Source organism: Salvelinus namaycush, chromosome 29 (assembly GCF_016432855.1).
Source record: "Salvelinus namaycush isolate Seneca chromosome 29, SaNama_1.0, whole genome shotgun sequence".
NCBI classification, from domain to species: domain Eukaryota; kingdom Metazoa; phylum Chordata; class Actinopteri; order Salmoniformes; family Salmonidae; genus Salvelinus; species Salvelinus namaycush.
Window position 1 is genome coordinate 32,168,270 of NC_052335.1, and position 16,051 is coordinate 32,184,320.

At 43.5% G+C, this 16,051-nt stretch overlaps 1 protein-coding gene across 3 annotated transcripts in view; it reads right to left on the minus strand.

The window, feature by feature from the left end:
* Positions 1-16,051, minus strand: part of LOC120024298 (serine/threonine-protein kinase MRCK beta-like) — a 121,771-nt gene that overhangs the window by 68,056 nt on the left and 37,664 nt on the right. For 2 of the 3 annotated variants that reach the window (XM_038968505.1, XM_038968506.1), the window contains exon 3: positions 4,733-4,816. In XM_038968505.1, coding sequence (XP_038824433.1) covers positions 4,733-4,816 — 84 coding nt within the window. Of the gene's footprint in view, positions 1-4,732; positions 4,817-11,485; positions 11,657-16,051 lie in introns of those variants that run through there. The other variant, XM_038968507.1, reaches the window with a different exon arrangement.

Sequence of the window (16,051 nt, forward strand, 5' to 3'; positions counted from 1 at the left end):
CCATGTATCAGTCACTGTGGGCCGTGCATCATCCATGTATCAGTCACTGTGGGCCATGCAACAGCCATGTATCAGTCACTGTGGGCCATGCAACAGCCATGTATCAGTCACTGTGGGCCGCGCAACAGCCATGTATCAGTCACTGTGGGCCGTGCAACAACCATGTATCAGTCACTGTGGGCCGTGCAACATCCATGTATCAGTCACTGTGGGCCATGCAGCAGCCATGTATTAGTCACTGTGGGCCGCGCAACATCCATGTATCAGTCACTGTGGGCCGCGCAACAGCCATGTATCAGTCACTGTGGGCCGTGCAATATTCATGTATCAGTCACTGTGGGCCGTGCAAAATCCATGTATCAGTCACTGTGGGCCGCGCAACAGCCATGTATCAGTCACTGTGGGCCGTGCAATATTCATGTATCAGTCACTGTGGGCCGTGCAAAATCCATGTATCAGTCACTGTGGGCCGTGCAAAATCCATGTATCAGTCACTGTGGGCCGTGCATCATCCATGTATCAGTCACTGTGGGCCGTGCAATATTCATGTATCAGTCACTGTGGGCCGTGCAATATTCATGTATCAGTCACTGTGGGCCATGCAACAGCCATGTATCAGGCACTGTGGGCCGTGCAACAGCCATGTATCAGTCACTGTGGGCCGTGCATCATCCATGTATCAGTCACTGTGGGCCGTGCATCATCCATGTATCAGTCACTGTGGGCCATGCAACAGCCATGTATCAGTCACTGTGGGCCATGCAACAGCCATGTATCAGGCACTGTGGGCCGTGCAACAGCCATGTATCAGTCACTGTGGGCCGTGCATCATCCATGTATCAGTCACTGTGGGCCGTGCAACAGCCATGTATCAGTCACTGTGGGCCGTGCAACAGCCATGTATCAGTCACTGTGGGCCATGCAACAGCCATGTATCAGTCACTGTGGGCCGTGCAACAGCCATGTATCAGTCACTGTGGGCCGTGCAATATTCATGTATCAGTCACTCTTGACCTTGCCCTGCATTAATGCCCTCTCTTTTATACTGCTGCTACTCTGTTTATTATCTATGTATAGTCACTTTAACTCTCCCTACATGTACATTTTACCTCGACTAACTGGTGCCCCCGCACATTGACTCTGTACCGGTACCCCCTGTATATAGCCTCGCTATTGTTATTTTACTGCTGCTCTTTAATCATTTGCTACTTTTCAATTTTTTACATAACACTTATTTTTCTTTCAACTGCATGGTTGGTTATGGGTTTGTAAGTAAGCATTTCACTGTTAGGTCTACAGCTGTTGTATTCGGTGCAGGTGACAAATAAAATTTGATTTGATTTCATGAGAGAAATGACTGAAATTCGATTTTTCCAACAACCCAGGCTATCCTCAGTGAAGAATCCATTGCATGTTGTTGGGCTGTCAGGGAATTGATAAGGACTTTGGTGGACCTCTCATATTGGGATTTTAAGTTGGTTAATCTCGTTTGATCTCACCTCAGTGTTCAGGGGATACGTCTGATTGAATTTACTATACCCGGTGTCAAAATGGCACTTAACATTGGCACTTTTCACGAGAGCTACGAACACCCTGCATTTCAGGCACATTGGTTTTGTGCTAGTTGCGGGGAGAATTAATAAATACTGTTCCATTGACTTGTCTTTGAACATAGTTTTCAGTCAACTTTATATATATATATTTTTTTTAATTAAATAAAAATTAACAAGCCATATTAACAAAGATACTGGTAACTAAGCTCCTCCTATCTGTGATATTTACAGTTGAAAACACGGTCAAATCTTTGTTTATTTCTTCCTGCTTGTCCCAAGGTTCCGCGGAGGATATTTGGATTAATGTGATAGGGTAAGTTAATGTGATTGGTGCGGAGTTAAAGAGGCCGCTGCGCCCGGTTGATTATTTAAAAGCTGTCTAAAAAATAATGTATTGACTTTTATAACAAAATGCATTGTTGTCCGGTCCGGATTGACCTGGGTCCGGACACGGACCGCGATCCGCCAGTTGAGTTTGGCTGGTCTAGCTATCCATCTGTCCGTCCGTCTGTCTACACATCTATCCATTCATCTTTAAAGACTGCTTTCCTACTTCGCTGCAGGTTGGAATGCCACGCTGCTGGTTGGAATGCCCGCTGCAGGTTGGAATGCCACGCTGCTGGTTGGAATGCCACGCTGCTGGTTGGAATGCCACGCTGCAGGTTGGAATGCCACGCTGCAGGTTGGAATGCCACGCTGCAGGTTGGAATGCCACGCTGCAGGTTGGAATGCCACGCTGCAGGTTGGAATGCCACGCTGCAGGTTGGAATGCCACGCTGCAGGTTGGAATGCCACGCTGCAGGTTGGAATGCCACGCTGCTGGTTGGAATGCCACGCTGCAGGTTGGAATGCCACGCTGCAGGTTGGAATGCCACGCTGCAGGTTGGAATGCCACGCTGCTGGTTGGAATGCCACGCTGCAGGTTGGAATGCCACGCTGCAGGTTGGAATGCCACGCTGCAGGTTGGAATGCCACGCTGCAGGTTGGAATGCCACGCTGCAGGTTGGAATGCCACGCTGCTGGTTGGAATGCCACGCTGCAGGTTGGAATGCCACGCTGCAGGTTGGAATGCCACGCTGCAGGTTGGAATGCCACGCTGCTGGTTGGAATGCCACGCTGCTGGTTGGAATGCCACGCTGCAGGTTGGAATGCCACGCTGCAGGTTGGAATGCCACGCTGCTGGTTGGAATGCCACGCTGCAGGTTGGAATGCCACGCTGCAGGTTGGAATGCCACGCTGCAGGTTGGAATGCCACGCTGCAGGTTGGAATGCCACGCTGCAGGTTGGAATGCCACGCTGCAGGTTGGAATGCCACGCTGCTGGTTGGAATGCCACGCTGCTGGTTGGAATGCCACGCTGCTGGTTGGAATGCCACGCTGCTGGTTGGAATGCCACGCTGCTGGTTGGAATGCCACGCTGCTGGTTGGAATGCCACGCTGCAGGTTGGAATGCCACGCTGCAGGTTGGAATGCCACGCTGCAGGTTGGAATGCCACGCTGCTGGTTGGAATGCCACGCTGCAGGTTGGAATGCCACGCTGCAGGTTGGAATGCCACGCTGCAGGTTGGAATGCCACGCTGCAGGTTGGAATGCCACGCTGCAGGTTGGAATGCCACGCTGCAGGTTGGAATGCCACGCTGCAGGTTGGAATGCCACGCTGCAGGTTGGAATGCCACGCTGCTGGTTGGAATGCCACGCTGCAGGTTGGAATGCCACGCTGCTGGTTGGAATGCCACGCTGCTGGTTGGAATGCCACGCTGCAGGTTGGAATGCCACGCTGCAGGTTGGAATGCCAAGCTGCTGGTTGGAATGCCACCCTGCTGGTTGGAATGCCACGCTGCTGGTTGGAATGCCACGCTGCTGGTTTGAATGCCACGCTGCTGGTTTGAATGCCACGCTGCTGGTTGGAATGCCACGCTGCTGGTTGGAATGCCACGCTGCTGGTTGGAATGCCACGCTGCAGGCAGTGCTGTGTGTACAGTAGAGTCGTTAACGCCTCCCCTCTGTATTGCCCAGGCTGCACAAACACTGAGGGATTGTGGGATGGGGATTACTGACCATTACTGACAAAAGCTCTGGCGATGCGGTGTGCCAGGCCTCAGGCCACTGTCAGAGCCCATTGGGCTAAAACTAGGTCAAGAGGTAGAGAACAGCACAATAAAAGAAGATGTCAGTCCGTCAGTCCGTCAGTCCGTCAGTCCGTCAGTCAGTCTCCACTCTCCAGCTAGAATACCGGTGTACGGTAAACTAAACATTTCCTCTATATGCTGATCTTGGATCAGCTTCCCCTTCCCCAATACTAATCTTAACCATTAGTGGGGGAAATGCAAAACTGACCCAAGTTCAGCATCTAGGAGCAAATTCACCCAACACCAGAATATGTCCAGAGGCTGACCAGAACTAGGTTCAGCTCAATTTTCTTCATCACAGTTCTAGGATCAGTTGTTTAGGATCAATCCTAACCTTAAGCATTTCAGGGATTAATTAATATGTGACCGTGGGTCAGTGGTTAGGGGCAGCGTTGCAGACTATACTCAGGGGCAGTAGTATTACACTAAAGCCAATACTCTAAGGGTAGTCCGCGGTACCGTGAAACCCATTTCCCTTCAAAATGGTTGCAAGGGATGCAACAAAATAAAACTGATTCCCACAAAGTGCCCAGGTTTTTCAGAAATACAGGTTGGAGGATTCCCGGAACAACAAGCAGGGAATAACCAGCGAGGAAAACCTTCTTAGAACCAGGAGCAGGGAATAACCAGCGAGGGAAACCTTCCTGGAACCAGGAGCAGGGAATAACCAGTGAGGGAAACGTTCTTGGAACCAGGAGCAGGGAATAAATCATCCAACCAGGATTTTTTTTTAAACAAAAGAACTCTGGAACTTCAGGAACGTTTCTGGGACTAACCAGGGAATTGGTCTAGGCTGTATTTAGGTACGTAGGGAATCTCATGAGTGGATAGGTGATCGTGCACGTCTGGGTGAGCGTGGCTAACAACCATTGTCGACCATGCAAATGAAGCCTTGAGCACTTTTTGGCAGCAAAATCAGTAGACGGGTATGGTTCTTCTCTACGGCATAGAAATAGAACATCCAACCTTGACTTGAGCATGAGTGTACGCTCTAGAACTTCTATTTCTTTGTGTCAAATGGTAGATTCTACAGTCCCATTATGATCCTTACCTCGGCTCTCTTCAACATCTCCCACTTGTTCAGGATCTTCATGGCGTACACCCGTTCCGTGTTTTTCATCTTCACCACCGCAACCTAGAGGGAGAAGGATGGAGGGTGAGATGAAAAAAGGGAGAGGAAGGAGAAAGGGAGAGAGATGGAGTGGGGAGAGAGATCATTACACAATTAAAATGCAGCGTAATTAAGAGAGCTGAGAATTGCGGACTTTTCCTTATTAATGTTTCCATCCCCCTCCTACTAGCCTAGTTACTGTAAGCCCGCAGCAGTCTCCCCTAGGACCCACTGCTTTCTATGATAGTGGATGTGTCTCACTTAGCACCTAGTCAAAAGTATAGGGTGCCTTTTGAGACGCAGGCAGTGTTGTGATCCTTAATTCTCATGTACATTCATCAACATCCAGCATGTATTGGGTGAATACAGGCTTGTGTTCATTACTTACCAAACGGATGAAAACAGAATGAAACAGGAAGGGACTTAACACTAAGTGGACTGTGTAATAAGAAACACTCATTTTGGGTTTTATTAAAAAAATATATATGTGCAGTTGAGTGCCCTAATGAACATGACCCCCTAGATAATTTTCCAGGCGGGGTGCAATTACGCCTCAAATCAACAGCCAAAATGTTGAAGTCAAATAATTTTAGATGGGGGGGGGCCCACCGCCTTATTTGAACAATGGTAGGGGAAACACTGTAGTACGCTGGCTTGTGATTCTGGTCGGTAAAACAGTTCTGCGCCTAGACATGTATATGAGAGCCGTCACACTGAGCTATGATTATAAACTAAGGCTTTCAGATGCATTCAAAACCGTACACGTATTTCTTAGAGGCCAAATACAGCTAAGCCAGCAGTAACGGTGCTTCAGACACACCCCAGGACAGGGCTTAGTAAAAGGGATAATCCACCCAAAACCACTCACTCCTATAATTTACTGTGAAATACCACTAATATGTGAGAACAATACTGCCCTACCAAGCAAAAAAGGCAGTAACTGCTCAGTGTGGAACTGAGAAAAACAGCTTTTATTTACCTTGGTTTCACAGTAACTTTATGCAGTTACTGCTAACACGACCACCATATTCTACAAACAACAATACGAGGCAGGATACTTGTACATGATTAAGCATGTATTTAATGAAGCAAAAATGACAACTTAATTTTCAACCAAATGAGCAGTCACTGCCTTTTTGCTTGGTAGGGCAGAATAGTTGTTGTGAACAAATGTTTCATTTTGTCTTATAATACGGTTGGTAGCAAATCGACAATGCAATGCTTTCTCTATGGGCTGGCTGGCTAGCAAGCAAACGTAGCTACACACAATATTACCAAAGTCAATATCAGCATGTGAAGTAGCAAGTTAGTGCAGTCGGTTTAGGCGATTTTAGAGCTATCCATTTAGGAGTCTACAATCTCACCATGTCCAACATGCAGATCGATGTGCCTCGCAGAGTGGAGGTATGCAACGGCACCATGCAATGCACCCTGGACTGAAGAGGCAGACAAGTTACACATTTCTCGAAGGTAGGAATTAGAGGTCGACCGATTATGATTTTTCAACGCCGATACCGATTATTGGAGGACCAAAAAGGGCCGATACCGATTAAATCGGCCGATTTCTTTAACCTCTAACGCCTACCAAACCCGGATCCGGGATCCCCCCCAACACAAAAGCTGACTAGCATAGCCTAGCCTAAAGTTACAGGGATATCATAAAAAAAAATGTTCATGAAATCACAAGTCCAAGACACCAAATGAAAGATACAGATCTTGTGATTCAAGCCATCATCTCTGATTTGTAAAATGTTTTACAGGGAAGACACAATATGTAAATCTATTAGCTAACCACTGTTAGCAAAAGACAACAATTTTCTTACTCCACCATTTTCTTACTGCATCAGTAGCTATCACCAATTCGGCCAAATAAAGATATTGATAGCCACTAACCAAGAAAAAACCTCATCAGATGACAGTCTGATAACATATTTATGGTATAGGATAGGTTTTGTTAGAAAAATGTGCATATTTCAGGTATAAATCATAGTTTACAATTGCACCCACCATCACAACTCGACTAGAATAAATACACAGAGCAACGTGTATTACCTAATTACTAATCATAAAACATTTCTTAAAAATACACAGCTCACAGCAATGGAAAGACACAGATCTTGTGAATTCAGACAATATTTCAGATGTTCTAAGTGTTTTACAGCGAAAACACAATAAATCGTTATATTAGCATACCACATGTGCAAACGTTACCAGAGCATTGATTCTAGCCAAAGAGAGCGATAACCTTCTCAGAATTCTTCAGATGACACTCCTGTAACATCATATTACAACATACATATAGAGTTTGTTCGAAAATGTGCATATTTAGCCACCAAAATCATGGTTAGACAATGAGAAAAGTAGCCCAGCTGGTCAGAAAATGTCGTGCGCCATATTAGACAGTGATCTAGTCTTATACATAAATACTCATAAACTTGACTAAAAAATACAGGGTGGACAGCGATTGATAGACAATTTAATTCTTAATACAATCGCTGAATTACATTTTTTAAATTATCCTTACTTTTCAATACAGGTTGCGCCAAGCGAAGCTATACCAAACAAAATGGCGGCATAAGCGTTTAACATTTTTTGACAGAAACACGATTTATCATCATAAATTGTTCTTACTATGAGCTGTTCTTCCATCAGAATCTTGGGCAATGAATCCTTTCTCCGGTCTAATCGTCTTTTGGTCGAAAGCTGTCCTCTTGCCATGTGGAAATGACCACTAACGTTCGGCATGAACTGGAAACGTGCCCAGCGGTTCAAAGTGTCTCAGAAAGAAATGCCTCAAAATCGCACTAAACGGATATAAATTGCTATAAAACGGTTTAAATTAACTACCTTATGATGTTTTTAACACCTATAACGAGTAAAAACATGACCGGAGAAATATTACTGGCTAAACAAAAGCTTGGAAGGAGGCGAGTCCGACGTCCTTCGTGCGCCAGGCGCAGGCAGCAAAGGGAAGCTACTTCCGGTATTTGCTGTTTTATACAGCCCCTGATTGCGCAATCGACTCCATTCAAAGCGTCATCACGTACTGACATCCAGGGGAAGACGTAAGAAGTGTCTGTTTCTCCATAGCATTTACAGGGACCTTTAAACTGACTCCAGATCAGGGGCCAAGATGTCTGAAATCTGACTCCCTGTCATGAAAAGTGCTGTAGAAGGAGTTCTGTTCAACTCAGAGACACAATTCCAACGGCTATAGAAACTAGAGTGTTTTCTATCCAATAATAATAATAATATGCATATTGTACGAGCAAGAATTGAGTAGGAAGCCGTTTAATCTGTAGAGCAAATTATGCTAATGCGAAACAGCACCCCCTATAGTGGCAAGAAGTTAATTTACTTGTAATAATGACAATTACAACAATACTGAATGAACACTTATTTTAACTTAATATAATACATCAATAAAAATAAATTTAACCTCAAATAAATAATGAAACATGTTCAATTTGGTTTAAATAATGCAAAAACAAAGTGTTGGAGAAGAAAGTAAAAGTGCAATATGTGTCATGTAAAAAAGCTACCGTTAAAGTTCCTTGCTCAGAACATATGAAAGCTGGTGGTTCCTTTTAACATGAGACTTCAATATTCCAAGGTAAGAGGTTTTAGATTGTAGTTAATATAGTATTTATAGGACTATTTCTCTCTATACCATTTGTATTTCATATACCTTTGACTATTGGATGTTCTTATAGGCACTTTAGTATTGCCAGTGTAACAGTATAGCTTCCGTCCCTCTCCTCGCCCCTACCTGGGATCGAACCAGGAACACATCGACAACAGCCACCCTCGAAGCATCGTTACTCATCGCTCCACAAAAGCCGCGGCCCTTGCAGAGCAAAGGGAACTACTCCAAGTCTCAGAGAGAGTGACGTCACCCATTGAAACGCTATTAGCGCGCACCCCGCTAACTAGCTAGCCATTTCACATCGGTTACACCAGCCTAATCTCGGGAGTTGATAGCTTGAAGTCATAAACAGCTCAATGCTTGAAGCACAGCAAAGTGCTGTTTGAATGAATGCTTATGAGCCTGCTGGTGCCTACCACCGCTCAGACTGCTCTATCAAATATCAAATCATAGACTTAATTATAACATAATAACACACAGAAATACGAGCCTAAGGTCATTAATATGGTCGAATCCGGAAACTATCATTTAGAAAACAAAACGTTTATTCTTTCAGTGAAATACAGAACCGTTCCGTATTTTATCTAACGGGTGGCATCCCTAAGTCTAAATATCGCTGTTACATTGTACAACCTTCAATGTTATGTCATAATTACGTAAAAGTCTGGCAAATTAGTTCGCAATGAGCCAGGCGGCCCAAACTGTTGCATATACCGACTCTGCGTGCAATGAACGCAAGAGAAGTGACACAATTTCACCTGGTTAATATTGCCTGCTAACCTGGATTTATTTTTGCTAAATATGCAGGTTTAAAAATATATACTTCTGTGTATTGATTTTAAGAAAGGCATTGGTGTTTATGGTTAGGCACAGTCGTGCAACGATTGTGCTTTTTTCGCAAATGCACTTTTGTTAAATCATCCCCCGTTTGGCAAAGTTGGCTGTCTTTGTTAGGAAGAAATAGTCTTCACACAGTTCGCAACGAGCCAGGCGGCCCAAACTGCTGCATATACCCTGACTCTGTTGCAAGAGAAGTGACACAATTTACCTAGTTAAAAGAAATTCATGTTAGCAGGCAATATTAACTAAATATACAGGTTTAAAAATATATACTTGTGTATTGATTTTAAGAAAGGCATTGATGTTTATGGTTAGGTACACGTTGGAGCAACGACAGTCCTTTTTCGCGAATGCGCACCGCATCGATTATATGCAACGCAGTACGCGCTAGATAAACTAGTAATATCATCAACCATGTGTAGTTAACTAGTGATTATGATTGATTGATTGTTTTTTATGCATTCGCGTAACAGGCAGTCTCCTCGTGGAGTGAAATGAGAGGCAAGTGGTTAGAGCGTTGGACTAGTTAACTGTAAGGTTGCAAGATTGAATCACCGAGCTGACAAGGTAAAAATCTGTCGTTCTGCCCCTGAACAAGGCAGTTAACTCACCATTCCTAGGTCGTCATTGAAAATAAGAATGTGTTCTTAACTGACTTGCCTAGTTAAATAAAAGGTGTAAAAAAAATAAAAAAAAATAAAATAAAAAAAATAAAAAGGCAAAATCGGTTTCCAAAAATACCGATTTCCGATTGTTATGAAAACTTGAAATCGTCCCTAATTAAATCGGTCGACCTCTAGTAGGAATACTGCAAAAAATATGATCAATGGCTCAATCGAGAGAAGTCAACGTCCCGCATTATGACATCAGCCAGTATTGTAATCTGACATGTATGATAGACGTTTTCACCATCTAAAAGTCATATTCCTATGAACTTCCAGTGTAGTGAGAAAGACTATCACAGTGCTAAGTCATACCGGCCAAATTTCTGCCTACACGAACGGCAATAGCTCAGAAACACGTGAAATTACACATGAAATGTCCCAGGAATCGATAGAACATCACTCAGATGCACGAAAACAAATATAACATTCAAAATGGGTGAATCTTTCCTTTAATGAGAAAATACTTTCCAGGGCAACTGAGGCACTAATACATAATAAGGCAAAGGATCACGTGTGTGTGTGTGTGTGTGTGTGTGTGTGTGTGTGTGTGTGTGTGTGTGTGTGTGTGTGTGTGTGTGTGTGTGTGTGTTTCCTGAACCTTGGCTTACTCCACGCCACAAGTGACATGGTGTGTGTACACCCAAGTGAACTGCCAGAGAGGAGGTGCGTCAGAGGGACACACTGGACTGGAGGCCGGTATGCTGCCTAAGCAAGCCAGGAGACCAGACAATCACACACACCCGGGCAGGTATACAGGCAAATACACAGGCGCACACACATAAATCACACACTTTGGCAGAGAGAGGGACAGAGAGACCCCCATCCACCACACACACACAATATTTCTCATCTCCAGACCTGTGTTCAAATATTACTGGAAATATTTTCAAATATTTTATCTGTGCTTGATTGAGCGTGCCTGGCTTAATGAACCAATAGAGGAATAAAAAAAGTGGCAAAACTGACCAATCTGGCAGACTCAAAGACTTCAAATGTTATTTTAACCCAGATCTGTCTCACAATAACAGCAAGATACCACATAGCCAGTAGTCAGTCAATGTAAACAGATCAAAACCACACAGCCAGTAGTCAGTCAACGTAAACAGATCAAAACCACCTAGCCAGTAGTCAGTCAACGTAAACAGATCAAAACCACACAGCCAGTAGTCAGTCAACGTAAACAGATCAAAACCACACAGCCAGTAGTCAGTCAACGTAAACAGATCAAAACCACACAGCCAGTAGTCAGTCAACGTAAACAGATCAAAACCACACAGCCAGTAGTCAGTCAACGTAAACAGATCAAAACCACACAGCCAGTAGTCAGTCAATGTAAACAGATCAAAACCACACAGCCAGTAGTCAGTCAATGTAAACAGATCAAAACCACACAGCCAGTAGTCAGTCAACGTAAACAGATCAAAACCACCTAGCCAGTAGTCAGTCAACGTAAACAGATCAGATAAGAAGCGGAGAGGAAAGAGAGGACAGAACATACATTCACACAAAAATAAACAAACACAGAGTACAAGATATACTCACTAGCAAGCACACACAATCAGGTTAGGCTACAACACAGGGACATATAGACATAGGTTGTATACACTGAGTGTATACAGGACTGGTTAGAACACAGTGATAAACCACACTCCGGACTCTTTATCACTCCTCCCGACCACACCAGATAAATGACCTCTGACCTAGAAAAACAAACCCAACCCTTGGTGCTCTGAATCCTTATCCCCCCCTCCCTCTTGTCCTATTTCCTCCTCTCCTTTTTTAGACACAGATTTAGACGGAGGCAGTCAGGCTGACCTGATTCTACAGCAGGAGGGAGATGGTGGGAGGCGTGCGATGGCGGGGCCTCACACACACATCACTGGAGCTCTTTGACATTTTGCCGAGAGCTTGTCAAGCGCACACACACCCACACAGCCACCGTGGACATGGTCACACTTCCAGGGTACATCGTGTATTCAAAAGATTCAGGATTTAACTCATATATGGAAGGACATGCGTCGCTACATATCGAGAGAGAAAAGCTGTGTGTGTGGAGATCAAGGAGTAAGACTTGACAAGGGCCTTTCAATACATTCTAATAGAATTCGCATCAAGTCCGTCAATGATTGACTGGGTGGAAGGAGAGGGGAGCGGAGAGCTTCCATTGGGTCCGCTGTCGATGATTGACTGGGTGGAAGGAGAGGGGAGTGGAGAGCTTCCATTGGGTCCGCTGTCGATGATTGACTGGGTGGAAGGAGAGGGGAGTGGAGGGTCTGCTGCCCGGGTTACTAATTGACTAGAGGGTACAGAATCGCTCTGTGCCCTCCAGCTATAGGGCTGGAGGTGTGGAGTATTTGGGTACGAGGATCTCTCCTGTGTTAGCAGCAGCAGCCCTGTGGGTGAATGTGTGCGCGTGTGGTGGGGCTGGAAGAGTGCACTGCAGTAGTGTTGTGTATACAGCGCATTCGGAAAGTAATCTTTTTGTTACGTTACAGCCTTATTCTAAAATGGATTAAATCATTGTTTCCACCTCATCAATCTACACACAATACCCCATAACGACATCACAATACCCCATAACGACATTACAATACCCCATAATTACAAAGAGAAAAAAAAAATGCAAAAATAAATTAAACGGAAATATTACATTTACATAAGTATTCAGACCCTTTACTCAGTACTTTGTTGAAGCACCTTTGGCAGCGATTACAGCCTCAAGAATTATTGGGTATGACGCTATGAGCTTGGCACACCTGCATTTTGGGGAGTTTCTCCCATTCTTCTCAGCAGATACTCTCAAGCTCTGTCAGGTTGGATGGGGAACGGCGCTGCACAGCTATTTCCTGGTCATCAAGAGATGTTCGATCGGGTCCAGGCTTTGGCTGGTCCACTCAAGGACATTCAGAGACTTGTCCAAAGCCATTCCTGCGTTGTCTTGGCTGTGTGCCCCAGTCTGAGGTCCTGAGTGCTCTGGAGCAGGTTTTTGTCAAGGATCTCTCTGTACTTAGTTCCGTTCATCTTTCCCTCAATCCTGACTAGTCTCAATCAGGTTCTTGGTCACCTCCCTGACCAAGGCTCTTCTCCCACGATTGCTCAGTTTGGCCGGGCGGCCAGCTCTAGGAAGAGTGTTGGTGATTGCAAACTTCTTCCATTTAAGAATGATGGAGGCCACTGTGTTCTTGGGGACCTTCAATGTTGCAGAAATATGTTGGTAGCAGATCTGTGTCTCAACACAATCCTGTCGTCTCTGAGCTCTACAGACAATTCCTTCGACCCCAATGCTTGGTTTTTGCTCTGACATGCACTGTCAACAGTGGGACCTCACAGGTGTGTGCCTTTCCAAATCATGTCCAATCAATTGAATTTACCACAGGTGGACTCCAATCAATTTGTAGAAACATCTCAAGGATGATCAATGGAAACAGGATGCACCTGAGCTCAATTTCGAGTCTCATAGCAAAGGGTCTGAATACTTATATAAATAAGTTCTGTTTTATATTTTTTATTTTAAAAATGCTCAAAAACCTGTTTTCACTTTGTCATTATGGGGTATTGTGGTTAGATTAATGAGGGGAAAAATAAGGTTGTAACAAACAATGTGGATAAAGTCAAGTGGTCTGAATACGTTCCAAATGCACTGTATATACTGTATGTGTGACAAAATGGCTACAAAATGGGATATAGTCTAGGGCCTATGCAGGGATCTTACTGAGGACAAGTTGCAGTGAATATGGAAAGCAAGTGGTATTGTAGATAACGATCATAATGACGTCGGTGCCCATTGTCTTACGTCAGACAGCGCGTCGATTAGGCCTCCAATGATCTGTCTCGTATCAGTCGCATATACGGCTGGGCGGTATACCGTATTTTACTATATATCAGTATTGATGCAGGGACCGATTTTCTTCTGTACCAGTATTTGAATGTGTAGTTTGTTAAATGTGATACGCCATGTGTAACGTCGTTTTTTCTATAGTTTACTTTGCTAGTCTAGAGTCATCTCTCGCTCTGCTCTTTCTCTCCATACAACTTTCCACACAGACCTAGCCCCCTGTCACTCAAGGAGCGCATTTGATGTTCCTCAACCACGAGACACTTGCGTTCAGTCTGCCTGGTCAATGCAGCACATACAATGTTGATGACAACAAAGTTGTTTTCACTTTGCTTCTTAATATAAATCCACTAACGTTCTATAATGACACTATTAGTTTGTGTTTCTTACATCAGCAAACCGCTAGTTTGTCTTTTCTTAGCAAGTTGCCCTGAATCTTGTTAGCCGCTAATGCTAATAGCTAATAAATGTACTGAGTAAGAGCAAACGTAGCAAGCTAATACAGCCTGATAATTCCAGTGACGGTGTAGACCTAAATCAGCATGTTGTTTGTGCAACAGTATCTTCTAAATCAGAGGAATATGCAAAGCAAGAATATGTTAGCTACATTAAGTATCTAAGAGAAAACAAGCAATGTAGCCAAAGCTTATTGGGTCCCCTAGGAAACACTTTAGTTCCTACCATGTCACAATAACTCCTCCCTGGCAGTTTAATTCGTTGTCATCGCAAACACTGTATTCAAAGTGCCCACTATTATATTCTAACTATAGAATTAGAATAGTCATTCTATTTCCATGATTCCAACAGTTTTGCTCTAATTCGCAAGTCAAATCGCATTTGCAATTTTTGGTTAAAAATAAGTCCTAGATTATTTGCCCATATCGTGCAGCCCTACATGGCAGTGTGGAAATTATCTCTACTGAGCAGTGGTGTAAAGTACTTAAGTAAAAATACTTTCAAGTACTACCTAAGTCGTTTTTTTTTGGTATCTGTACTTTACTATTTTTGGCAACTTTTACTTTACTACTACATTCCTAAAGAGAATATTGTACTTTTTACTCCAAACATTTTCCCTGACACCTAAAAGTACTCGTTACATTTTGAAAGGTTGGCAGGACAGGAAAATGGTCCAATTCACCCACTTGTCAAGAGAACATCCCTGGTCATCTACTGCCTCAACTGGAGGACTCACTAAACACAAATGCTTTGTTTGTAAATTAATGTCTAAGTGTTGGAGCGTGCCTCTGGCTATCCATAAATAAAATAAAATGGTGCCATCTGGTTTGCTTAATATAAGGAATTTGAAATTATTTATACTTTTGATGTACTTAAGTACATTTTACCAATTACATTTACTTTTGATACTTAAGTATATTTAAAACCAAATACTTAGACTTACTCAAGTAGTATTTTACTGGGTGACTTTCACTTTTACTTGAGTAATTTTCTATTAACGTATCTTTACTTTTACTCAAGTATGACATTGGGTATTTTTTCCACCACTGCAATTGAGTGCAGGAAATGCAGAAATGATAAAAGTGCTGAAATGTGTTTTGGTTGAATTGAACAGTATAAAACAATCAGAATGGAGAAAGACCCATTGAAATCACCTAGAATGTATGAAGCAAATGTAAAACTTTTAGTATTCAAAAACTAAAAATATCGTCATACCGGCCTTTTTTTTTTTATACCGTGATATAATATTTTGGCCATATCGCCCAGGCCTAGTCTCGTATCGTGTCAGTCTCGTATCTCGCAAAGGGTAATGCGATAGATCAAAAGTAGTTTGGCTACAATGTGCTGTCGAACATTCAAAAATATTACGTTATTGACATCGTCCACTGAACCCCATTCCTGCCTCAAAATAAATCTGAATTAATCTAAACTAGAACTAATCATGTTGACGTTTTTCTGTTGAGGAAGTCTTCGTCCCACCATTTTACATCTAGCTAAGGATTTGTGTGTTTCATGGAGCATTATTTCTAAAGTTAGGCACGAAAGCTAGCATAAATTTAACCAACATTCAGCTTGCTAGCTGAGCCAGTAACTGAAACGATGCTGACTAACCAGCTACCTACTTAGCTAGTGCTGCACACACGCAATAGTGAATGCTTCCAAACTAAAGCTAGCTAGTAAGCTACTGTAGTAGTGCTATTGCTAACATTATTATGAGTTTTCATGAAGCAGCTGTTTCTCTGCGAGTCAATGCGGTAGCCTCCTGAGTCAGCCGCTGTACTCAGCTGACAATGATACAAAGTTACACGTTAGCGATA